Source organism: Hibiscus syriacus, unplaced genomic scaffold, assembly GCF_006381635.1.
Source record: "Hibiscus syriacus cultivar Baekdansim isolate YM2019G1 unplaced genomic scaffold, ASM638163v2 tig00004111_pilon, whole genome shotgun sequence".
In the NCBI taxonomy this organism is placed as follows: domain Eukaryota; kingdom Viridiplantae; phylum Streptophyta; class Magnoliopsida; order Malvales; family Malvaceae; genus Hibiscus; species Hibiscus syriacus.
In genome coordinates, this window is record NW_024062000.1 from 166,439 (window position 1) to 191,895 (window position 25,457).

The following is a 25,457-nucleotide window of genomic DNA, read 5'->3' on the forward strand; positions in this document are numbered from 1 at the left end:
CACTTGGTGTAATTAATCTATGATTGTTCCATCTAGTTTATCTTATTTTCAATAGGGTTTGGGCTTCATATTGGACATGTTTAATAAATAACCCTGTGAATAGCTTGGATATCAGTTTGAGTTTGACCCATATCTACATGGCTTTTTTATCACATTATTAGAATCGAAATAAAAGTGAAATAAGATATGATAATCGAAGATTTATCGAATCAAATCATTAAGAATAATAAATTAAATACATAATCGTATTTGGACCATTATTTTTAAATATTAATATTAAAATCTTGAATTGTGATTTTAATTTTTCAAATTAAGTATACAAATATTTTAAAGACGGTAGCTCTCTCGTTTTTGAAGATGAGATGTTAAAAAATTAATAAATGTTTAGTTTGAAGGTCATAACCTTAATAAATAATTTTGTACATTAATCTTAATTTTTAACCAGATTATTATCAATGAGAAATTAATTATTTGAATGTCTACACATATTTGACTCAAACTCTATATTATAATTGAAGCTTGATCAACTTTAATCATATTAAACCTTAATTTAAACTAATTCTTTTACAATAATAAATGACATATAATTATTACTTATTATATATGTCACGAGCATATAATCAAACACAACTTACAATGGATAATTTAAACAAACAAATTTTATTTATTCAATATAAAATTTGTCAAGTGATCTTAAAGACAAAAGGGAAGGTTTTTTTTAGAGATCTTGAATTCAAGTAGTTACGTCTGCAAAATGTATGTTATTAATTAATTAAGAAAAATCCGAACAAATATTACATCTTAATCATTGTATAGTGCTCAAAAAATGATAGCACTGTGCGTATAACATCCTATAAATAAAAATTTTTTAATATAATCTACTTAAATATATATTAATTATCAATTGTCAGTCATTGATGACATTAAAAGAACGTGACGCACATAATAGTACACATATAACTTCCTACCAAGGACAAAAAATACTTAACTTCTTATACACATTAAAAGAACGTGATGCACATAATATTACACATATTAATCAATTACAGTGCACCTGCTCTCGTTTCGGTATGGTACAATGAATGTTTCATACAATGTGGTCCATCTAGATTTAAAGCATTTCAAGTGAAATGCTTGACTTTTTATAATAAATGGAAAGAGTGGTGTTCAAAATTTTGAGATAATATTTTAATAATAAAAATTATAAATTTTGAATATAATTCATAAATGTAACAATAATTATAAATTCTGAATATAAATGGTAAAATAAATATAGAATATAAATCGTAAATTAACCTAAGAACTTAATTAACGTTCGTCATGGAGTAACATAAGAAACTCGCCATGGCGTAGACTTGTCCTTATGATATTCATAATTAAAATTTTGAGATTAAAACAATTGTTCGTTAAATATTAAAAAAAGGGATTTTTAATATTATGACGTCAACAGTTTTATTTAGCTTACGTCAATCTTTTATGTTTCAATTAACCATCCGAAGACACGTTTCTCATATGTGGTAGTTAAAGAGTTGATTACGTACAGCTTTCCTTAACGAGCAGACTAGGTGTTCAATAAGTTGACCAGTTTGTGAACTGGTCATAGATGAAAAAAAGAAAAAAGACGTGGCTTAAATATAATCATAGGTGGAATTATTTTTTTTTTGTTAAAATCATTAGTCACTTTCTAGTTGAAGTGAACATATTTTGACCACAACTAGTAAGGACATCATCGTATTTCACGTGTGTCAGTAGCATGGGCCTAAGCCCCGATATTAAATAGGCACATGAACATGCAGTTTAGAAATCAACCTAAATCACTCATCTTCTTCCTCACAAGTGATACAACAAGTGACCGTCTCCATGGATTTCAGTAGCCAATTGCAGACGGATCAGCAGCTTCAACGTTCTGATGTGACCCAACAAAGGCGATCTGCAAATTATAAGCCCAACATTTGGAAATATGATCTCTTACAATCCCTTCGAAGCCGATATGATGTGAGATTCATTCCATTCCATTCAAATCCTTTCTTTCTCTCTCTATATGAGACCTGATTCTTTCGTATCAAGTAACTTTTTTTAGTTTTGAATCTTTTTAGGATTGTTAGGGTTTTACAAATAGACCGTCGTGATTAACAATATAAAATAAAATGATTTTAAAAAATGTAAAACTAAACACATAGTGTAAGTGTGTGTGTATATATATATATAATCCATTTCTAGCATTCAAGATAAGTACAATCATAAATACATGTTTGACAATCGGTGACGGATTTTGATATTAGTGGAGTTGATGAGTTTTATTTATTAATTAAACCTTATTTGAAATATTTTTAGTCAAGTTTATTTTAAAAAATTTGAGTTGAGTAGAATCCAATACATTTGTTCGAGTTAAATTAAAAAATTAAATAGATCAAATTAAAACTTTATTGATAATCTAAATAAATTTTATGTCAAAGCACATCAATTAGAGAGCATATGTGTAAAATCTTATTTCAAAGAAAAATAAGAAAAAAATTAAAATTTAATATGATAAACTAGATTTGATAATTTACTTGTTTAATGTTTAAACTTAGTAAAATTTAATTAACTCAAGAATAAATTAATCTATGACTTAATTTATTTTGAGAATAATTTAGAAATTTTAACGTAATGATACATACATCTTTATCGTTTTTATAAAGGTGTAATTTTTCTATTTTATAATAAATATTTTATAAACTTATGGATTTATAATTTTTTTAAAAAAATTTGATGATTATTTTGATTTTTTAAAGAGACAAATTTGTTTATTTTTAAATAATGACCGAATAGGTACCGAGAAAATCAGGTCAATAATGTAAGAAGAATAATTAATTATAAAAATAAGGTATATTCAAATTTATTTTGAGGTCTATACCATTTACTATAATGTTCGTGGATCTCGCCATGCCTATGTGATCAGTTTCATAAAATATATTAAAAAATAGAACTCGTCATATGATATAGAACAAAATTATATGAAACTTGTCACGCCACTGTAACGAGTTCTATTTTTAATATATTTTATAAAACTCATCACACCCACGTGACGTGTTTCACGTGCACTGTAACAAATGATCTAAATCCTAAAATAATTCATAACCACCCCTATTTTTCAAAAAATAAGTTACCTCGTATATCATTTCCTTACTTTTACCAATAGGTATATAGATCAATTTATTAGTCTGTTTCCCGAATATTCGAATTATAAAAGTTTAATTCCAGCCAAATTCGAAAAAACCGAATAACTCATTACCTTTAATATAAAAAAATTAATCTGAATAACTGAAAATTTGATATCAGCCGTTCTAATATTTTGGCAGGGGGTGGAGTACAAGTTAAGGGCTGAGAAGTTAAGAGAGGAAGTGAAGGCAATGTTTGTGGAAACTCACGAAGAGTTAGCCAAGTTGGAGCTGATTGACATTATCACAAAACTAGGTCTCGGGGACCTGTTTCCACATGAAACTCAGAGAGCTTTAGAAGCTGTACTATCTTCCAACAAGAAGACCAAAAATGGTGAAGAAGATCTCTATATAATTGCGTTACGCTTCAAGCTCCTCAGGCTGCATGGCTACGATGTTTCACAAGGCATGTGTATACCCAGTATCTTTTTTAATGCTTTGAAATGATGTTTTCTATGATCTAACTGTCATGAATATGCTCAGATGTGTTCAAGGGTGCATTTTCAATAACTAAATGCACTGAGATCAAGGGATTGCTTGAGCTTTACGAAGCTTCGTTTCTAGCTTTCGAAGATGAAAACGTATGGATGAAGCTAAAACTTTCTCAAGGGAAGCTCTTATGAACATTTATTCACACTGGATACAAACACAGCCGAGGAAGTTGCTCATGCTTTGGAGCTTTCGACACACTGGAGAGTACAGTGGTTTGACGTCAAATGGCGTATTGCTGTGTACGAGAACAACGAAAACGTAGACAAACGGTTACTTGAATTGGCTAAACTTAACTTCAACAGCGTCCAAGCCACGCTTCAGAAGGACCTAAGGGAAATTTCCAGGTAAAACACTGCTGTTTTCAATCTCATGACACATGCGTGCAAATGGAACTAATATATTACATATTGCAGATGGTGGAGGAACCTTGGGATAATGGAACATCTGAACTTCACAAGGGATCGATTAGCAGAAAGTTTCTTCTGTGCAGTTGGACTTGCTTATGAACCTCAATATAGTTGTTTCAGAAAATGCCTCACTAAGATCACCACCATGATATTGATAATAGATGATGTTTATGATGTTTATGGTTCCTTACAAGAGCTAGAACAATTCACAGAAGCTGTTGATAGGTGAAATACATACATACATACATGCATACATACATTTCATGTTTGTAAAACATGTCTCTTACGCAAATCATCTTAAATTCAGGTGGGATTCAAGCAAAATTCAGAAGCTGCCGGAGTGTATGAAGATATGCTTCCAAGCTCTACACGATATCACCAATGAAATTGCTTATGACATTCAAGAGCTGAACGGTTGGAATGTTCAAGCAATACTTCATCTGAGGAAAGCGGTAGTGTATCAAAAATCAATGCCATTTTTGTGTGATTTGGATCTTAAATTGGATCATGTTTTTCTCAGTGGACAGGATTCTGTAAAGCATTATTTGTGGAAGCAAAGTGGTATAATGAAGGATACAGTCCTTCCCTCGAAGAGTACCTGAGCAATGCATTGGTTTCATCAGGAGGCACTGTGATTTCTGTCCACTCAATGCTTTCCTTGGGGACTGATGAAATGATTGATTTGTTGGGAAAAAGTGAAGATCTTGTCTACAATATTTCCATCATAACACGACTTTGCAACGACTTGGGAACTTCAACGGTAATTTCAAAACGTTTTAATTATCGTTTTGAAGAACTTAATTGATACGGGATTGATATTTTTGACAGACGGAGAAAGAGAGAGGGGATGCTCCATCGTCTATCCTTTGCTACATGAGAGAAATGAACGTCTCAGAGAAAGAAGCTGAGGGACATATTAAGAAGATGATAAGCAAGACATGGATGAAAATAAACCGGCAATGTTTGAGGAGTCGATCACCTGATTTGCTGGTGCCGAGTTCGTTTGTGAAGGTGACGGTTAACGTTGCGCGCATGGTGCATTGCCTCTATCAATTTGGCGATGGATTCGGCGTTCAAGACCAACAGACTCGAAGCCATATCCTCTCTGTTCTGATCGAGCCTTTCCATCTTGATTGCCCTTAATCATAACGAAGAGAAGAAGAAAAAGGGACAAAAATGAACTTTGCTATGCACGTGCTTCACAACGTTCATGAGGAAATTCTAGTTCTGTCGTCTGTTTCTATATTTATTTGTTGTCTTTTGTCTTACGATAAGCGTAGCAACGGCAGTAATTTTGACGTTGGTTCTTAAAAGATGTGATTGTGACATAAATAATATCGTACGTATGAAAGTGTTTTTTCGAGCATCACAAATTACTTTTAAAATTTAATATAAAAATAAATGTTTAAATTATGTATCTAAAAAAAATTAGTTTTAAAAAAAATTATTAAAAATAAATGTCTAACATATTTTTTGTTATATTTTTAGGTGTCTATTATTATATTTTTTTATTTCATGTTTTTTAAATAAAATATTATTTAAAGGAAAACTTAATTTGTTTATAAGAAAAACCCAAAGTTTTTTAAAATTATAAAATAAGTCCAAAAACCTCAAAATCTATAATTTCACTCATTTTCAGTAGCCGTCGGCCGGCCATTTCTGATCACCATCTTCGTCGCCGCAATGCCATCTCTGTTGGGACTTCAACAAAAGCGACGGTGAGGTTCACGATCGTTGGGATCGGTCCTAGTCGTCGAAAATAGTGGCTGACGGTTGGGTTGGGTTTTCACTGAAGTTTCCTCCACGGCGAACGATAGCATTACTCGACGAGGGGACAATTGGGCTTTTCTCGACGTGAGATGACACTCTCACTGGTGGAAGCGGTGACGATCACGGTTGGTCGGAGAAGGGTTCGACGGTGAGGGATAACGAACGGTTTCTTACTGTTTTGTGATGATCGACGATCGATTTGAGTGATTGCTGGTCGAGGGTGGGGTCGTGAGATGCCGGAGAAACTGTTGGTGGCGGCGATTTACGCCACCAACGAACCTCCATTGCCTTCGTGGTTGCTCTATTTTGGGGAAGGAGGAAGAGAAAAGGGAGAAGGGGACTGAAGATTTTTTCAATTTTTTGATTATTTTTTTAAATTTTTAAAATATGATTTTAATTTTTTAATTTTAAATAAAATTGTCAAAATTATACTAACATGACATATGTCTTTTAATGACCAAATTTAATGGCGGCTATGACACAGGTACCTAAAGTAATTACGGTTGTAACGTTAAGCACATATTTCTAACGAAAATTTCTTATACATTAAAATGTTTTTCAAGATATTTATTTTTATAATAAGTATTTTTTAAATAATTATTAATCATATAAATCGCGAGTGTCCTAAGTATTTTTTCAATAACGATCATATAATAAGCACATGTTTGTATAGTAGAGAAAACATAGAGTAAGAGGCAACCCCCTCCTCTTCTCCATTCTTCTATATTTCTTTTTCTCATTTTACCTATCCTTTCCTGTTATATTTCCAATATATATATTTTGCAAGTATAGATTTTTTAATTCATAAGATCCTTTTTATTAGATCTGATAACCCTTTGGATCTGCTAGTGAGACCTTGATTTTTTAATATCGAATTTTATTAGTACAGAACTGTTAGGCCTGCCGATCGTTCAGTTTATGATAGAGCTACATTGTGGGGAAACCCGGTAGGGCGGCCTGATCATCTTGCACGGCCGAATTCGTCACCTGCAACTAGGCATTTTGATGATAAAACTCCATTTCTTACCAGTTCAGTTCATATTGGTCGTTATTTTGATGAGGATGAAAGGAAGCCCTTAGATGGGGGTTTTGCCCCTCGTAGAACTATTACTGATGAGAGTTTAGGGGTTCCAGCTAGTCATCTGGAGATGAAGCCGGAGTCTGTTTATGCAGGGAGGGTTTCGGGTCAATATGTGTTAGCTCCTGTAGCTCCAATGTCGAGTGGTTCGCGGAATCTCTACTCTACTCGAGTGTCTGAGGCTGCTGTGATTGGCCTGAGTTCTCAGAGTTCTGGGGGTAACCATAGGCAGGCTTCTTCTGGGTTGTATCCTAATGCATGGGCAGCTAGGAAGGTGATGACTGTGAGTGTTGCTAGTGGTGAACAAAGCGCTGTCTCAAAGTTGGCTAATGCTAGTGCTATTGGCAAGGTTTCCTCAGGTCGATGGCAGTCAAAGCAATCTGTTCTGTATCAGAAAGATGTTGATGTTAAACACTCGGAAACAGAAAATGGCTTGCATCTCCAGGGTTATGATGATAAGACATACATCAGAATGATTGCTGTGGTTGGGAGGGAGTATTCTGATGTGATGTTGGCAAGGCAGGTTGAAAGGGGACTGAACATTAAAGATGGAGTTCAGGTTAGTAGAAAGGCGTTACCAGACTACGAGACGAGCCATTTTCCTAACTATTCGGAAGTTAAAGAAAATAAATCAGTAACTTACAGTGAAGGAACTCAATCAATTCGTGCAGATGGCAAATTTGGCAGTTCTAAGTCGCCTGTTGATGTATCTGAGCGGCCGAAGTTGAAGTTACTTCCTCGCACCAAGCCATTGGATAATCTAGAATCGTCTGTTGTTGATGCTAAACAGGTATCTGATGTGATGCTATTGTATTGAAGCTTGCATTCATTTTGTTCTCTCCTAATTTTTATAATATCCTTGTAATAGGAGCAGCAGTGGTCAATTGATTCTGTTATTGGTCATGGTGGAATTGGTAATGATTCATATGGACATGTGAATATTTCAAAACCTGGTTCAGCTGGCAGTGAGAATGGGAACCAGACAGTGGAGCGTCCTAAACTGAATTTCAAGCCTTGTTCACAGCCCACTGAAGAATTGAAGGGTAACATTGAGAAGGAAAGGTCAGCTTGTGTCTAGATTTAAAATTATTGTTACTATGTATGAGTATGTTATAGATGTGTATTTCTCTTATCATAGTTATTGATAATTTACTGAGGGCGAGGGACAGAATTATTAAGATATGTGAGTGACAAAAGTTATGCATTGGAAGTGTCCTATCAACTTCTGCAGTCTTGTTAGATGGATGAGGGTGTTTTGTTTTGTTTATTTTCTGGAAAAATTGTCACTTTATGTTAGTATTTAATAGCTAAGTGTTACTGATGCAGAAGTGTGTTGTTTGGTGGTGCTCGTCCACGAGAACTGGTGAGTATCTCTCCTGTCTGCTTACTGCATTGTTTTAATGATTTTTTTTTCATCACTATCTTTTTGATGTCAACATAGTTTGATTTATTATTATAGCTTCACACTTATTATTATTATTTTGTTTTTCTAATAGTACCTGAAGTATTGTGGTCTGTTTCTCAGGTTCTGAAGGAGCGAGGGATTGATGACAACAGTCATGAGCCGGGCCAATGTCCTGATAGGTAGTCATTTCTTGTATTTCGTACTGTTATATGACATTTTGGCTCTTTTCTTTCTTATTTGGTCTGTTAACTAATTGGCTAGAAACTTAATGTACCATGTCTTCATCAATCGTTATTGTTATGTGAAGGGTCAAACATAATGTTCTAAGGATTGAAAAGGTTGCTGAGCAAGCAGCTCCTCGCCATGGTGAAAGAGTTGGGAATCCTGTTGATCAGGGAGCTGGATGAAAATCTGAGAGGAAACCATATCTGAGAGGAACCATGGCGTTCACAAAGAAAGAGTTGATATGCAGAGGAGGAATTGGCGTAATGAAAACCGGCATAATGACAGGGAAACCGAAAGACGGCAGCAGAAGAGACAGCCTTCACCTAAAACCTGGCGTAAACCTGCCCAAATAGAGCCTAAACTAGTCTCTCCTGAAGCTGCTGGTGTGCGCTATGGAAAAGCAGCATCAGCATTGGAGCTTTCTCAAGCCTTTTCCAAACCATTCTCGGATCAGAAAATAGATGATCGACATGTTGGACAAAGGGTTCTTCCCGGCCATGCCCAATGCCTTTTCTCGACTGATGGGTCCAACTCCAAGGCCTCAGATAAATGGCTACTAAATTTGAGAGGGTTGTTACCTTAACCGGAGTCCATTGTGTCACCAGTAACTACCTAAATGGTTTTAGGATGTCATTGGTTGTAGTTATGCTGCATGACTTCACGATTTCATGCAGTTGATTTCTTTTTTTTCATTTAAAAGAAAATTTTAGATCAACTGGCACTCCAAATCAATTGCAATGCCCTTTCATTTTTTCAAGTAATTCCAAATTTTTGCTACTTTTATTTCAATGCTCGTCTAACCAGGCTGAAATAGATGTATGCTTAAGCACCTAAGGATAATGTTAGTAACGTGAAAACATACCAAGCTTGTCAGATTTTTGGTACTGAATCCTAAGGGTACAAATTTGCAAAATCAAGCTTGTCTTTGTTAATTAAGAGGTACCAAGTTTGTGAAGTTTTCAAAAAAGCCCTCTCTCCTTTCTCACTAGCCAATCCTCTGGTATCTGCTTACAAATCTCGTCTCTTATGCTCAATTGTCCATTGACCAACCAAAAGCATACCAGTTTCAGCTGAAGCTTATTCATACAAGCAACTTTTCTACATTTCTTACTTTCCCTTCTCTCTGCATCATTCTTCCTGTCCTTTATTCTCCTCGTTTGGCACAAACCCCAAAAGTTTCCCCTATTTGAACACAGCACCTTTCTTTTTGTCTATGCTCCACAAACCTCCTTTTACTCTTGTGGGGTTCTCAGTTTTTACTTTTGTTTTTTCAAGACAATGCCACTCTGTTCTCCTGTGATCTTGAATTGGACGTCAATGGTGAAACTGAAAAAGTTTCATGGTAGACAAGTTAAATAGTGTTACTGTTTAGTGCTTACCATTCAATCCTTTATTTTTCTTGTTTCTTGTGGAGGATTTAAGGATATTGACTACTCTAGTTTGTACTCTCTTTTTATGCCTTATTTTCTGATTCTTCTGGTTTCAGTAATCTATTCCTTTCACCAAGGATCTTGGTCCCCCCACTAGATTACATAAGAAACAGGACCACTCTTAAATTTATTGTAGATAGCAACTCTCAACACAATTGCCTAAGAATGCAAGATTCTTTCATTTTCTCTATAGGTTTGTTTGATACTATTTGACACACTTATACTTTCATATTTTTTTTGTTGAGTTGGTAACTGCTTTGCCTTTTGGTGTAAAGCGAACTGAAATATCATACAATGTTTCTTCTTTTCATTAACCATGCAGAGGACTCTTGCATCCTTCTCTGGTGATTCAGCAAATTTGTTAGGTGATTTGATGGATGACACAAAGAACCTGAAAGTGGTACTTCATGACTTTCAAGAGGGAGATAAGGTTTTTGAGCTAGTGGCAAGGTTTTGGTTTAACAAGGGAAGAACTGAGATAACTCCCACCGATGTAGTCCTACTAAATTTAGCTGTGCAATATATAGAGATGGAGAGTGATGATGGCCCCAGGGCTTGCTTGTTAAACCAAACAAGAAAGTCTCTGGATGGTGTTGGTCTCTGGACCTGGTATGAGCTACTTGTAGCTTTGAAAGAGTGCCAAGATTTACTTTCTGCTTCGAATTCTTCGTCGATACTTGATAAGGTCCTCAGTTGTGTTGTAGAAAGGCTTGGCTCTCTGGTTGTTGCAAGCCCTTATGCATCGTCTTTAGAGAATTCCAGTTTGAGGATCAGAAACAGTTTGCCTCAAATATCTTGGTGGTTTGAGGATCTTCTGTTTTTGAACATTGATTTGATTTATAAGTTAATAAGAACGATGATAAGCCGGAATATCGATCATGATACGGTTAGTAAGTTCCTCTTATGTTATCGAAGGTCGAGATTTCTTAGTGCCAGCCTAACTGAAAAGTGCAAAATCATAGAGGTTACAATCAACCTGCTCTCTTTGCTTAATAAGAGCTCCCTTCCTTTCAAGCTCTTATTCGGTATATTTCGAGTCGCTTCAAGCTTGAAAATTAGCAGACATTGCAAGTCCATTTTGGAAAATCTTATTGGCTTGCAACTGGATCAAGCAACTATAGATTTTCTGCTACTCCCATCCCCACACAGGAGAGATTATGTGTATGATGTGAATCTGGTTATGAGGCTGGTGAAAACATTTTGCAAAGAAGGAAGTTGTTTCATGTCCGCCATGCGATTAAAAAGAGTTGCTAGCTTGGTCGACTCGTTCCTTGTGGAAGTGGCTGCAGATTCCCACCTGAACCCTTCCAAGTTTGCAGCATTAGTCATGGTGCTCCCAGATGGTGCAAGAGAATCCCATGATAGGCTTTTTCAAGCCATAGACATTTATCTAGAGGTATTGCTAACCCTGAATCACTTTAGATTTATAAAATTTTAGGCAGATGCTATTCTATTTTGATTGCTTATGTTGGAATGAGATTTGTTCTTAGTTACTAAGATCGTTAATAATCCGAAAACTGGAATTACTTGACTGATGGAATTTCTGAACAGGTTCATGATGGACTATGTGAGGCAAAGAAAATGAGAATCTGCTCTGCACTTAATTATGCAAAGCTCTCAACAGATGCACTGAGACACTTAGCTCGGAACTCGAAATTCCCTTCAAGAATAGCAATACAAGTTTACATTAATCAACAGTCCAAGCTTGAAAGCTTGTTCGATGGGCAAAACCACCTCGACAGTGACACCTTTACCGGTCCAATCTTTGGGAAGGAAAGTGTGGACGAGAAGGCGAGTTCCGATCAAATCCTTTTGTATGCAAAAAGAATCAACCTTGACAGTAAAGCTGATCAACTCGATGTTAAGCTGCAAGGAATGCAACGCAGGGTAACAGAACTGGAGAATACCGTGGATAATGCAGACTCAGATAGGAAATGTTCCAAGAACAAGATTATCCAGTCTTGGGAATAAAGCTAGATTCTTACCAAAACTGTGTTCTTGAAAGATGGTTAATATTTGTAAAGGATGAACCCAACTAATGTAAATGCAATATTCTTTTGTTTGATATTTTATTATTCTATTTATTTAATTTTTTAATTTAAATTAAATTTATAAAACTTTAATTCAAAATTTATAAAGAAATGATTCTGATCTATAATTTTCTTCATTCAAGATGAATCAACAATTTAAAAATAAATTAGAAATTTGTGAAGAAAGATTCTAGGAGTATTTTCATAAATATAAAAATATTAATCTTTTTCATAATTTTTAAAAGATAATTAATTTACTATAATATCAATAATTAAAGATGAATCAACAAAAATGAAACAATAACTAAAATCAAATAAATATTTTTTAAAAAAAATAATGACTAAAATAATTATAAGATCAAAATCAGGAGATAGAATTTATAATTTAATTTATTGTAATATTTTATAATTTAAAGTTGAAGAATAATGCCATCAATTATTTTTGCAAGACACCTTTCCCCTGTATATAAGTACATGGACTTGCAATATTTTGGCTTCATCTCTCCGCGGAAAATCTACCCAGAAATTGTAATAAGAACCCAAAGAGAAAAAGAATAGCATAGGCAGAAACATTCTTTCTATTTTGATTTTTTTGAATTAAAGAACGGAGATGTTGTGGAAGATCGGATTTAGAGGGACTACTTGGGAGGTTGATGCTTCACATTGCCAAGGATGTTCTTCTCTCTTCACTTTCATCAATCGCAAGGTTTTACTTTTGATCCCTTCTTTATTCTCTCTAATTCAATACCCATTTATCAAAATATGTAGTTTTTCTTTCATGGTTACAATTATGCTTGAAATTTCATTATTTTAGTTTACTGCAAGTATTTCTGGATATATAGAATTGACTGTATTTTGATAATTGGAATTTGAGATTCTTTGCTGGTTACTTAGTGAAGGAAGATGTATGATTTATTTTGTGATTGTTATTCCTATTGTTATTGATGGTCTTTACACTGAATTATCAGCATCACTGCCGAAGGTGTGGGCGCATATTTTGCAATAGTTGCTCTCAGCAGAGAATGGTTTTGCATGGACATGGTGATTCGTCCGTTCGCGTTTGCGATCCTTGTAAAAAGCTCGAAGAGGCTGCTCGATTCGAGTTGCGACATGGAAGCAAAAGTAGAACTGGGAGAGGTATAATTTCTTTTTTGGTCATCACATAAGTGTTTTCATGGTTCGTTTCTTTGTGACTTATCACTACAGAATACCTTTAATATTGAACCGTTAAGTGGTTTTGAGCAGGTAGTTTGAAACCAGCTGTAAAAGATGAGGATGACGTTTTGAAGAGGATTGTAGTGGCTGACGGAAAGGAATCATCTTCATCGGGAGTAACTTCAAACAATGAAAGGACTTCGGGTGTTCAAATGGAATTAGGGGTGCTATGCGTTCCGATGTGCAAGTAGTTGCCAGTCATGATAGGGGAAGAGAAATGCATGAAAGTCAGTCTGTTGATCAGTGTATGCAGAATGATATGGCGTCAATCAGTCCCGAGACATTGCGCCGGCAACGCAAGCATTGGAAGAAAGAAGGAATCATACGGTTCTTAAAGAAGGGAAATCTGAGGAAGCTCTTAGAGCCTTTAAGAGAGGGAAGGAGCTAGAGAGGCAGGCTGGATTTTTGGAGACGACTATAAGAAAAAACAATTAAAAAAGTTTGCAATCCGGCAACATGTCCAGGATCCTCAATAAAGAAATCCCTGAAGAATCCGGCAGAAAAAACAAGGTCCATAATCCGGTGGGTAGGGATAAGGATGACCTAGCTGCTGAACTCAGGGAATTGGGATGGTCTGATATGGATTTACATGAGGATAATAAAAAGTCCAAAAAATTGAGTTTGGATGGTGAAATTTCTTCTCTTCTTGGAGAAATTCCGAATAAGATTAATAATGGCCATGGCACGGACAAGACCCAGGTTGTTGCCATTAAGAAAAAGGATCTTTTGCTGAAGCGTGAAGGGAAGCTTGCAGAAGCGAAGGAAGAATTGAAGAGAGCTAAAGTCTTAGAGAAGCAAGTCAAGCAACTCGAAGAACAAGAACTGTTGGTTGGCGCTGAAGATTCTGATGATGAGCTATCTGCAATAATCCGCAGTATGGACAACGATAAACAAGATGAAATTTTAATTCAGAATGAGCATATGCAAAGCCTTGACTTTGATTACGTTTCAGGAGCTGCTGAAGATCTTGGTATTGATAGTAATCTTGAAGTAACTGATCAGGATATGGAGGATCCAGAAATAGCTGCTACTCTGAAATCACTAGGTTGGACTGAAGATTCTAATCCTATTGAAGACGATATGGCGCAATCTGCTCCCGTCAAAAGGGAGGCACTGCTAAATGAAATTCTTTCACTAAAGAGAGAAGCTCTTAGTCAAAAGCAGGCAGGTAATGTTGCGGAGGCAATGGCTCAGTTAAAGAAGGCAAAAGTACTTGAGAAAGACCTTGAAAGTTTCGATTCTCAGCCAGAGAATTCAACAGCTAATGAAAATGATAATGCTATGAAAGGTGTGAATCTGAAACTTGCATCGAAGAGTAAATTGATTATTCAGAAAGAGCTTCTGAGTTTGAAGAAGAAAGCCCTTGCTTTGAGAAGGGAAGTAAGCTTGGATGAAGCAGATTATAAATTTCAGAAGGGAAGGATTCTCGAGCAGCAGCTTGAAGAAATGGAGAAAGCTGCACATGTGACTAATTGCAGTAAGGGGAAGGATTTGAAACACGAGCATCCTAATGTATCAGAAAGTCTGCCTGTTGAAGAAGACATTACAGATCAAGACATGCATGATCCAACGTACCTTTCAATCTTAAGAAACGTGCTAAACAAAAAGATTCTGAGCAAATTATTGAAACTTCTTCTATTCATGCCCCTTCTAAAATCCAAGCTAAGGCGTCAAGGAGAACTAAAGCTGAAATACAGAGGGAGCTATTAGGCTTGAAAAGGAAAGCTCTTTCTCTGAGGCGTCAAGGAAATATTGATGAGGCAGAGGAAGAGCTGGAAACAGAAAAAGCGTTAGAGGCTGAGATGACAGAGATAGAGGCACCAAAGAAAGTGGGTGAATCGATATTTCCAAAAGAAAAAGTCACTTCTCCCGCCCGTAAAGGATCTACAGAAGAAGAAGAGGAGGAGAATGTTACAGAGGATTATATGACTGATCCTGCTATGCTCTCGATGCTAAAGAATTTGGGTTGGAAAGATGAAGAAGTTCAACCTGTAACTATGAAAGAAGAGGACTCTAAAAATCTTTCCCGTGAGTCTTTATGTTCTGGCCATCCATCCAGCAATCGACCCTCTTCAGGAATTCAACTTTCACCGCCAAGAAGGGGAAATCGAAAGAGAACTTCTGGGTTTGAAAAGAAATGCTCTTTCTCTTCGACGAAATGGGCAAGTTGAAGAGGCTGAGGAGTTGTTGCAGAGGGCAAAGGTACTAGAAGCTGAAATTGCAGAACTGGAAGCTTCAAAATGTGAGCTTGTGCATGACTCATCCAAGGACAGTAAATCTAGGAACTTTGAATCATTTGCTAACCACGAGAGGCTGAGGAATTGGAAAAATGAAGTGATAGTAAAGAAAAGGCCAGTTGCAGGGGTGGTGGGACCAAGTGAAACATTTCTGCAAGCATCAATGGCTTTCGGAAGAGTGGAAGTGATACAGATAATTCAACTATGAGGAATTCCGACGTGTTATTTTCTCAACCTCCACTCCACTAGCAGAAAACCAACCCTCGGTGGAAAAATGGGATCCTGTAGGTGTAGCGAGACTTCTAGGTGGTCAGGGAAAAGTTGGCAACTATCAAGTTCGCCCCTTCATCTAACCATTCTGCAAGCGTAGTGGATCTTTTGGCTGGCGATGACCTGACAAGTTCACAGATACCCGATGTTCAATTGCCTTCGCTAGAAAATTTTACTACCAAGGATGAAGATACCACTGGAAAAAGTAGAGTGGTTAATGGAAAGCAAAAGGCATATTTGTTTGATGTGAGTTCAGTTCAGGGATTTACTTCTCAGAACAGCCAAGATTTTCTAAGGCATGCAGTGTTGTCTCGCAAGAAGAAGGCACTTGCTTTGAAGAGAGAAGGAAAAATGGCTGAGGCTCGGGAAGAACTCCTACAGGCAAAGCTGTTGGAGAAGAGTACGGTAGAAGATGGCACTCCAAAATTTGGTGCCCGTGATGCCTCAACATCTACATCCACCCTTCGCTCTGATACAGCAAAAGAGGGTACATCAGCTTTGGCTACAAAACCACTGTCTGGGCGTGATCGCTTCAAGTTGCAACAGGAATCCCTCAGTCATAAACGCAAGGCTTTGAAGCTGCGAAGAGAAGGTCGAATGCAAGAAGCAGAAGCTGCATTCGAATTAGCTAAGTCTCTTGAAGCCCAGTTGGAAGAGTTGGGTGCTCATGATTCACCTAGGTCTTCTAGCATTGGGGCAGAACCAGTAGATGATGTAGTTGTTGAAGATCTTCTCGATCCTCAACTTTTGTCTGCCCTGAAAGCAATTGGATTGGATGATCCTAATGTTTTGGCTCATCGCCCAGAAAGATCAGAGCTCGTAAAACCGAGTGCTGCCAAAAGTGAAAATGTTGACCCAGAGAGAATCCAATTAGAAGAGCGGATTAAGGCAGAAAAGGTTAAGGCAGTAAACTTGAAAAGGTCAGGCAAACAAACCGAGGCTTTGGATGCATTTCGGAGGCCCAAAATGCTGGTAAAAAAGCTGAGTTCCTTGTCTTCTTAAAGATAAATCATATCTGGATTGAGGTACATAGTATTTGAGGTCACCATGTGAAATAACTTGAAAGAAAATAGTTCAGATGTAGTATTTGAGGTCACCATGTGAAATACCTTGAAAGAAAAATAGTTCAGATGATTGATTATCGTCTCCCACGCATGCTGAATCTTCACCATAGATTCTTCGATGAAAAATGTATCTTTATATGTTGCAGGTCGTTTGTTACAAAGAATGAGCATGTTCAAGAAAAGAGATTCAAGGTTTAAAATCATTTGCGCCTGATTACCTACAAACATGCATACTTAGTCCAGAAATCAAATACCTTTGCATTACCAGATATTATCCTGATTTGGTAATCCACAACAATGTGAAATGATGCAAAATACAGATGAAAAGCATGAGCCCCCGAATTGGAACTTGAGGGTTCAGATAGATCTGGACGTGGATAGGGGGTTTGGAGTGTCTTCATTACGGTGTAATTTCCGATTCATGTTTCACCCACCGGACCTCGTGTACTAATTGAACGTTTAGGGTCTACAGTTTTTAAGTGGATATAGTTACACATAACAGGCTGTTCCTCCGGTTGTGCACCATGACATCAAATCGTCAAATATATTGTTGGATGGCTCCATGAAAGCCAGAGTACTTCATCAGTTTTCTGCTACTACATTTTCCCCGTCTCTTAGGCTTAAGTCCCTGTTTTCCACGTTAGGCTTAAAATAATATATCAAGTTTTTATTTTTTGAAAAATTTAAATTACTAATAATATTAACGTTTATATGTTGAATCGAGTTCGAATTTGAGCTTCAATTGAGTTAAGTTTAAAAATGCTTCAAGTTCAAGTTTTTTTCAGCTAGAGTTTGAGCTTCAATCAAGATAAGTCCGAGAATATTTCGAGTTTAAGTTTTTTCGAGCTCGAGTTGAGCTTCAAGTTTTGTTTTTGAGTTTGAGTTGAACTTGACAATTTAAATTCGTGAGTTTTCGAATCAAATCGAGCTCAACAATAACTTTAACTCGACTCGGTTCGTTTACAACCCTAATCCGAAGCTTAAGGTTACGATGTACGTGTGCTTCACACATGCACTAGTATCTATCATCTTTTTCCTTGGATAAATTCAAAACGTATTCATCAGTTAAAAAGAAGCTATAACACTTTGCATGCATCGATCAATGTCTCTCAAAATCTACTTCTTTTGTCATCCATGGAAGGAATATGAATTTAAAAAGAAGGAAAGAATAAAGAAAACAAATAATTTATGAACAAAAAAGAAGCAACCTTTAATCCAAAACTGTAATCTTTTATTCGTATTCTCATCATTAAGAATGCAACTTGGCCTTATAAAGGGGAACTTCCCTTTCACCGACAGATAATCCGCAAGCCGTACTCATTGGTGTTCCATGCTAGATTAGCATGGTAAAACATGGCATTTTATGAGATTTTAATTTATTTGGCTTTGGACATTACTGCAGGGGTACTTGGCATTGAGGCGAGAAAGCAATCCGATGTATGTTGTGGGAGTTATAGTGTAACTAAAGAGAATTGCAGCATCCTTGTTCTTCTTTCTTGATGATGTATGTTTTTTTTTAACAGGCGGAGTGTAGGCGGGAGGCGCTGGACGTTGATCTCTGTGGTTTTGTAGGTTTCCTGCTAGGACTTGCGGAATCAGTACTTCTTGTTCTTGCCCAACTTAGTGTCAACTGTTACGCCGGTTGCGTTTGCATTTTCACAAAGCAAGACTTAAACAAAGCATCCCCTAAGAAACAATTGGCGGCGGCATCCCACATTTTCTCTTGGTATGCCTCTTCTTATATTCTTTACTCGAGTACGAGTGAGTGTCGAATATAAATACATAAATTCTTACAGGATAATATTAGCAGTTGGGTTGACAATGCTGATCATAGGGATGGAGTATGCATCCCTCGTGTCCAATCCTTTTTTCACCGTTGGAGGAATTCTATGTTTCGCTCATGCTTATTATGTATTAGCCATCGCAGCTGCTAGAGAAGATTAAGCAAGTGGACCTCCATACCCTCTAGAAACATATTTTAGGGGGGGATAGAATAGAAATTTAAAAGGACCTTTACGAATCATATGTTCAGCCCAATCAGCAGTACTAACATAAACATCATGCTGGTGAGCCATGTCAATCACTTGTTTCACAAAATGGTGAGGCTTTTCGGGTGTGTCGTCTTCCTAGAAGTTCTTCCATCTATAATACGACGACATTTTTGTCACTCTGTTTTTTTTTAAGTTTATGGGAAAAGAAATGAAAGAATTCCCAAGATTTTATCATCAAATTGTAAATGTATTCTGCTGCAAATTTATTTTTAAAATAGAGGAAGAAAAATATGAAGAAAAAAAAAGGAGAGAAGATAAATGGATTGAACAAAGATGGAGATGTTTCCAACCACACTCACATCATTCCAACATTTTCACTAAAAAAGGATTTGAAAACACAATAATATGAAATATTACAACTGTCAAACATTAATATAAAAGAAACACTGAACTTAAGACAGATTTAAAAACAGCTAATAGACATCATTACAGTTGATATACAAAATGTAATTGATTTTAAATATCAAACTCAATGCATTAACACCAGAGCATTTGTAGGTTGGTTCTTAATTGGATTTGATAAAATGATGACTGTAATCTCTATGTGAAGTTTATAGATGGTTCTAGAGAAATGTTTCTTTCATGATCGAGACCCACCGAACACCTATACTTTTCGTAATGTGTTGTCCCACGTGTAATATCATGTATTGTCCCACCTGTACCATTTGCACTGGTATTTACCATCTTGTTCGTATTCATCAGTTAAAAAGAACTCGAAATTTCGGTACCATTAGCCGTTGAAAACATAATTCAAGACCCTATAACACATCGCTTGCATCCATCGGTGTCTCTCAAAATCTACTTTTCTTGTCATCCATGAAAGGAATATGAATCTAAGAAGGAAGACATTGATGTATGAGCAAAAAAGAAGCAGCCTTTAATCCAAAACTGTCATCTTTTATTCGTATTCTCCTCTTCATCAAGAACGCAACTTGCCCTTATAAAGGGGGCCTTCCCTTTCACCCACATATATCTGCAAACCATATTCATCGGTGTTCCATGCTAGATTATTATGGTAGAACATGGCGTTGTATGAGTTTTTGGCTTGTTTGTTGATCCTGGTTTTGGACACTACTGCAGGTATACTCGGCATTGCGGCTGGAAATCAAACAGATGTACGTTAAAATATTATAAGTTCGACCTTTAACATAAAATCTTAAATCCATCTCTTATTGTATATGTTTTTTTTAACAGGAGTGTTCGGGTGAGCAGGATGACATTGATCTATGTGGTTTAGTAGCTTTCCTGCTAGGATTTGCAGCATCAGTACTTCTTCTCCTTGCCCAAATTTGTGGGAACTGTTTCGCTGGTTGCATTTGCATTTGCACAGAGGATGACTTAAACAAAGCATCTGCCAAGAAACGATTGGCAGCGGCTTCCCACATTTTCTCATGGTATGCCTTTTCTTACGTTCTTCGATTCGAGTACGAGTATCGGATATAAATATGTATCCGATACGAATATGATTAGTTTTTTTTAAAGAAGTTTTCGTACACATAAAGAGGTGTCGTATGAACAGGATAATATTAGCAGTTGGATTGACAATGCTGATCGAAGGGATGGCGAATGCAGCCAGCAAATGCTGCGAACCCAAACCCTTTCTCACTGTTGGAGGAATTCTATGTTTGGCTCATGGACTCTTCACCGTCGCTTATTATGTATCAGCCACCGCAGCTGCTGGAGATGATCGAGCAAGTGGACCTCGATACCCTCTAGAAACATATTTTACAGGGGGCTAGAATAGAATTTTAATTTCTTAGGGGTTAAAGTGCAATTTTATTGTTATATTAATTTCTAGAGTTAATTGCAACATACATCCTTAAACTATGACTCTTATTTTAAATTACTCCCTAAACTTTTAAACATTTTAATTTCATCCCTAAATTATGACTCTCATTCTAAATTGGTCCCTAAACTTTTGAACATTCCAAACTTATCCTCAAACTATGACTCTTACTCTAAATTAGTCCCCAAACTTTTGAACATTCCATTGATAACCCCCTAAATCATTCAAAACTTCAAAGTTGAAATTAGAATATTTAAAAGTCTGGAGATCAATATAGAATGAGAGTTATAGTTTGGGAATGAATTTGATATGTTCAAAAGTTTAAGGATTAATTTAAAATGAGCAATATAATTTGAAGATCAATATAATATAGGGACATATGATGAAATTAACTCTAATTTATAATTTCAGCAATTTTAAAAAGACTGAAGGGAAAGTCTTTCATTTTAATAAAATAAAATAGTTTACATAACTTAATTTTTTTCTGGAACCATTACATATTAAAATAAAAAAAGTTATTCTATACACTACTTCTATTAGTGGAGTTAAAAAATTTAAAAACATGATTGAATGAATGACATATAGATTTTATTTTATTTTTAACATAAGCAGAAACTATTAATTTTATTAAGAAAAAATATTTTAAATTACAGAGACTATTTATAATTAGTATAATAAACTAAATGCATAATTAAGATATTTTTTTAATAATTAACATAATAAATTAGTCACTTAAGATCATATAAAGCCCACACAAGGAAAATATGAAAAATTGATCCAAACAAACTCGAACAATGGATAAATACGAATAGATCTGACGGCTACGACAAACGAACAACAAAAAATGATTAAATTATTAAATGTCCACCAACAAACGTAAATCAAAGTCAAACATCGTGAGAAAACTATTGTGAACGCAGACTGCATATTCAAATCGAATTCGATGATTCAAAACAAAGAAGAATAACGAAATAACAAATGAGTGACATCTTGATCAGTCGCGACAACGTCAAATCTAACCCTGAGAAAAATAAACAACAAGAACAGTCAAACGACCGAAAAAGAAAACAAATAAAGAAGTACTATAAAGACAAAGAAAACCGTGTCATTAAGACAATTTATTAGAAACAAAAAAAAAAGTAAAGATGTAAGATAAGAAAATAAAGAAATGTCGACAATGGTAATTAACACTAAGGTTGATGTCGTCATATTTCAATAATTAAAGTATCGCACAAACCGAACAAACTCGATGGTAAAAGAATTGTTATTCTTTGAGGTTCTAGGTTCAAACACCAAGATTGTCAAAAGTGTGAGCATTTAATGTCAAATGATTGAGAGGTTATTCGAAAACGTTTTCATAGTAAAAAGAATCTGGAATTTGGGTATCATTAGCTGTTGAAAAACTTATAAGACCTTAAACTACATCTTAGGCATTGTTCAATGTTTCTAAAAATCTACTTTTCTTTTCATCCACGGAAGGAATATGAATTTTAAAAAAGAGAAAGGAAAAGAGAAAATGTATGAGCAAAAAGAAGCTTTTATCCAAAACTATCAGCTTACAGCCAATCACTTTCGTATTTGTGACTAATCTGCATGCCTGTTCCCTACTTTATTCGTTTTCTCCTCTTCATTAACAATGCAACTTGCCCTTATAAAGGGAACCTGGCCTATCACCGACAAATATCAGCAACCATATTCATTGGTGTTCCGTGCTAGATTATTATGGTAAACATGGCAAAAAAACGTAGGTTTCTGATTTTTTTGCTCATCATGGCTTTGAACATTACGGCTGGGGTACTCGGCACTGAGGCCGAAATAGCTGAAAACAAGGTATTTTTTTAATAATCGAATGATTACAAAATAATATCTATTCAGATTTTTATTAACCTTTTGACAATGCACACATTCTATTGACACATGAGGCATCTAGAGGGAATTGTATCCTTTGTCTTTTCTTATTGATGGTACATGGTTTTTGTTAACCAGGTGAAGCATTTGAGGATGTGGATTTTCAAGTGTAGGGACCCCAGTTTCCAAGCTTACTAGCTAGGACTTGCCGCATTAGTGCTTCTTGGCCTCGCCCATGTTGTTGGGAACTTGCTCGGTGGTTGCGTTTGCATTAGGACAAAGGACGACCTGCACAAAGCATCTGCCAACAAGCAATTAGCCGTATGTTCCCTCGTTTTCTCATGGTATGTCTCTTCCTATTAGGGTCTTTCTATATTCTCATTTTTCATACTTCACTGCCCATCAACATGCTACTACCATTTTAGATATGTAGGTCTTGTTACATCAACGACAAATATTAATAGTTAAAGTGAAACAATGATCGACTTCCCTTAAATTAGTTTGCTGACACAAAACAGGATAATATTAGCAGTTGGGTTCACAATGCTGATCATAGGGACACTGTCAAACTCAAAGTCAAGGAAATCATGCGGCTTTTCCCTTCATCGTCTTTTCTCCATCGGAGTAATTCTATGTTTTGTTCATGGACTTTTCACCGTCTCTTACTATGTATCAGCCACCGCCACAGCCCGAGAAGATCGAACAAATGGATCTCGATCCGCCTCTGCCAGTGCCTAATTTTCCTTTTCCTACTTCTCCAAGCTTTGTAACAAAGCCAATACAACATTCTTTTTTCAATTATCTGTATTGATATTTTGGATATAACCATGTTAATGGGTGTTATTGAAGTGTTTCGGGTGAGTAAAGTACTTGCACAAATTATTCCCTCTGGATTGCATATGATAAAACTGAAAACGTGCCTCTAAAAACGATGAACAATGCTTACATCAAAATACAACAAATTCTCTTCAGCCAAGCATGGCAAATTGGCAATAACATCGTTCAAAGTTGATGCAGTCTCAGCACAGTACTTTTCTGCTTATGGTGTGCTATTGATCTTGGCTGCATGGTCAAGCTATACCAAAACCGGAAAAAATTATATATTCTGTGTTTTAGCACAGATAATTCTTTCATTTCAAAGCTCAAATAGAAATACAAGTCTACAGAGTTGATTTTTCAACAAGGTAGTTTGAATCCCATATAACTGCCTGATATGTAGTCATCCCAAACATCAAGAACTCCGAAGCTAGTCATCAGAACGGCGCTCAGAGCCATCACGATACCGACTGAGAACACGATCAGGGATGCTCTCCCGAACTCCTTTATGGATTTTTGTACCACAAGTAATCCGAGAAGCGACGCGACGAAACATATTAACGAAAATACGAGTGCAGTGCCGATTTGCTCCATGCCCAACAATAAGTACTGGAATGCAGACATTGTGGATGAGAAGAAAACCATGAAGGAACAGGTAGCTGCTGTTACCTGCATTAAATGACAAAATTCATTGCTTTATGAACTTGTACTAGTAAGCAATATATATTGTTCTCGGTTGCAGAAAGTGACGATATTTTACCTCGGGGGCTACCCCAACTTGAAGAAGAAGTGGACTTATAATCATTCCACCTCCAATTCCAAAAACTCCACCCAAGCCTCCGGCCATTAGAGCCATTAATGGGAAATAAGCTTGTTGACCCCCCTTCCCTGGTATGTGACGCGCTCTTTGTGATAAAGGATCCCTGCAGTAAAACCTATGGCAAGTGGAATTTCTAACAATGAGAGAGCCCAATATCCTAGTCCACAAGGCTTCATTGGCATGATACCCTGCATGTTTCTTAACCAGTCACAAACTATTGAAACAACTGAAGCATGCACATTGGGACAAATGGGTACCTGTCCATAGCTATTGCCACGAAGGAGATAAACGATAAAGAACGAAAACCAGACGGTAACTAAGATCACAAGCTTCTTCCATGGAAATCCTGAATTTTCTTTTCCTTCCATGCCCACCAGAGGTTCTTCTAGATCATTAATATCAGCCCCAGTTTCCAGTTTCTCACTTTCCTTGTGTTTCTCCAATTCCATTTTCCAATACCTGACCCCGTTCCTGCAAGTCTTGAGAGTAGACCAAACAAGGAAAACAACAAACAAAATGGTGATCAACCATTCTGGGAACACGTGATTGCAAACTACTCCTACATTTGCACCTAACAACATGCAAGGCTCCGACAAAAGTGCTAAGTCGTAGTCGACCAACGCCTTACGCTGACGCCCGAGCTCGTCACTTTCGGTACGCAAATTGTACATAACGTTTGCAATTGAACCACCGGTGACCATGAAAGCCGAGAAACTCGAGGCTGTTTTGAGGTCTAGACCTGCCACGATTGTTAAAATGGGGATAAATAACCCTCCACCGCCGATACCTCCAGCGCTGGATACGATGGCGGCTATGAAGCAACACACTGATGCTAGCACGGTTGGGGTTGATAGTTTCAGTTGGCTTCCCTGGAATTTTATCAGATGAGATTTCCATTGGAGGGTTTTGTTGATGAAGCTGTGGATTGTGAGATTATTAAAAATGGGTTGTTGCTGTTGTTGTGTTGCTTGAGATTGGGTGATTTGGCTGATGAAGAAGATGAAAATGGGAAAAGTTAGAGAAACCCATCTTAGCAAAATCTGAATCTTCATTTTTGCCGGCAGTTATTTGGTGGCGATGATATGCCCTTAGTCAAAAGTATAGTTATGATGCTAAATATAAAATATATATAGAATTTTTTTCATATGATATTGTGAATCGTATTTTAATTTTTATGCTTTTAAAATAAGGAAGAATATCCATCTAAATTAGGAAAAAATAGTAATTCAGATTTTTATTGTTGAGAAAAGTAAAATATTGTTTAATTAAGTTTAATTTGTAAAAATAATAATTATTTTAACAGTTAAAAAATG

The 25,457-nt window shown here is 36.2% G+C and overlaps 3 protein-coding genes and 3 pseudogenes across 3 annotated transcripts; 5 read left to right on the forward strand and 1 right to left on the reverse strand.

Annotated features, from left to right (window-relative positions):
- The first annotated feature begins 1,821 nt into the window (after positions 1-1,821).
- Positions 1,822-5,285, forward strand: LOC120190981 (annotated as a pseudogene).
- Positions 5,286-6,726: 1,441 nt separating this feature from the next.
- LOC120191110 lies at positions 6,727-9,330 on the forward strand. Its single transcript, XM_039194109.1, is given in 6 exon segments — positions 6,727-7,737; positions 7,816-8,009; positions 8,274-8,310; positions 8,473-8,531; positions 8,660-8,774; positions 8,777-9,330. Coding segments are annotated over 6 exon segments (1,509 nt in total). The 5' UTR covers positions 6,727-7,017; the 3' UTR covers positions 9,161-9,330.
- Positions 9,331-9,869: 539 nt separating this feature from the next.
- LOC120190387 lies at positions 9,870-16,762 on the forward strand. The gene is given in 11 exon segments (XM_039193478.1): positions 9,870-11,403; positions 11,559-11,965; positions 12,641-12,743; positions 13,006-13,174; positions 13,283-13,416; positions 13,526-13,644; positions 13,717-14,846; positions 14,849-15,350; positions 15,352-15,683; positions 15,685-15,813; positions 15,854-16,762. Coding segments are annotated over 11 exon segments (5,013 nt in total). The 5' UTR covers positions 9,870-10,323; the 3' UTR covers position 16,762.
- Positions 12,553-14,026, forward strand: LOC120191090 (vacuolar protein sorting-associated protein 27-like). Its single transcript, XM_039194095.1, has 3 exons — positions 12,553-12,743; positions 13,006-13,174; positions 13,283-14,026. The coding sequence occupies exons 1-3, from the start codon at positions 12,648-12,650 to the stop codon at positions 13,441-13,443; spliced, it is 426 nt and encodes a 141-aa protein (XP_039050026.1). The 5' UTR covers positions 12,553-12,647; the 3' UTR covers positions 13,444-14,026.
- A 5,629-nt stretch (positions 16,763-22,391) lies between the features above and the next one.
- On the forward strand, positions 22,392-23,246 carry LOC120190398 (annotated as a pseudogene).
- Positions 23,247-23,663: 417 nt separating this feature from the next.
- On the reverse strand, positions 23,664-25,220 carry LOC120191047 (annotated as a pseudogene).
- Between the last annotated feature and the right edge of the window lie 237 nt (positions 25,221-25,457).

Coding starts and splice junctions, on each gene's coding strand:
- LOC120191090 (XM_039194095.1), top strand. CDS start 12,648: ATGTTGTGGAAGATCGGATTTAGAGGGACTACTTGGGAGGTTGATGCT. Junction 12,744..13,005: donor TCACTTTCATCAATCGCAAG/GTTTTACTTTTG, acceptor CTGAATTATCAG/CATCACTGCCGAAGGTGTGG. Junction 13,175..13,282: donor CAAAAGTAGAACTGGGAGAG/GTATAATTTCTT, acceptor GGTTTTGAGCAG/GTAGTTTGAAACCAGCTGTA.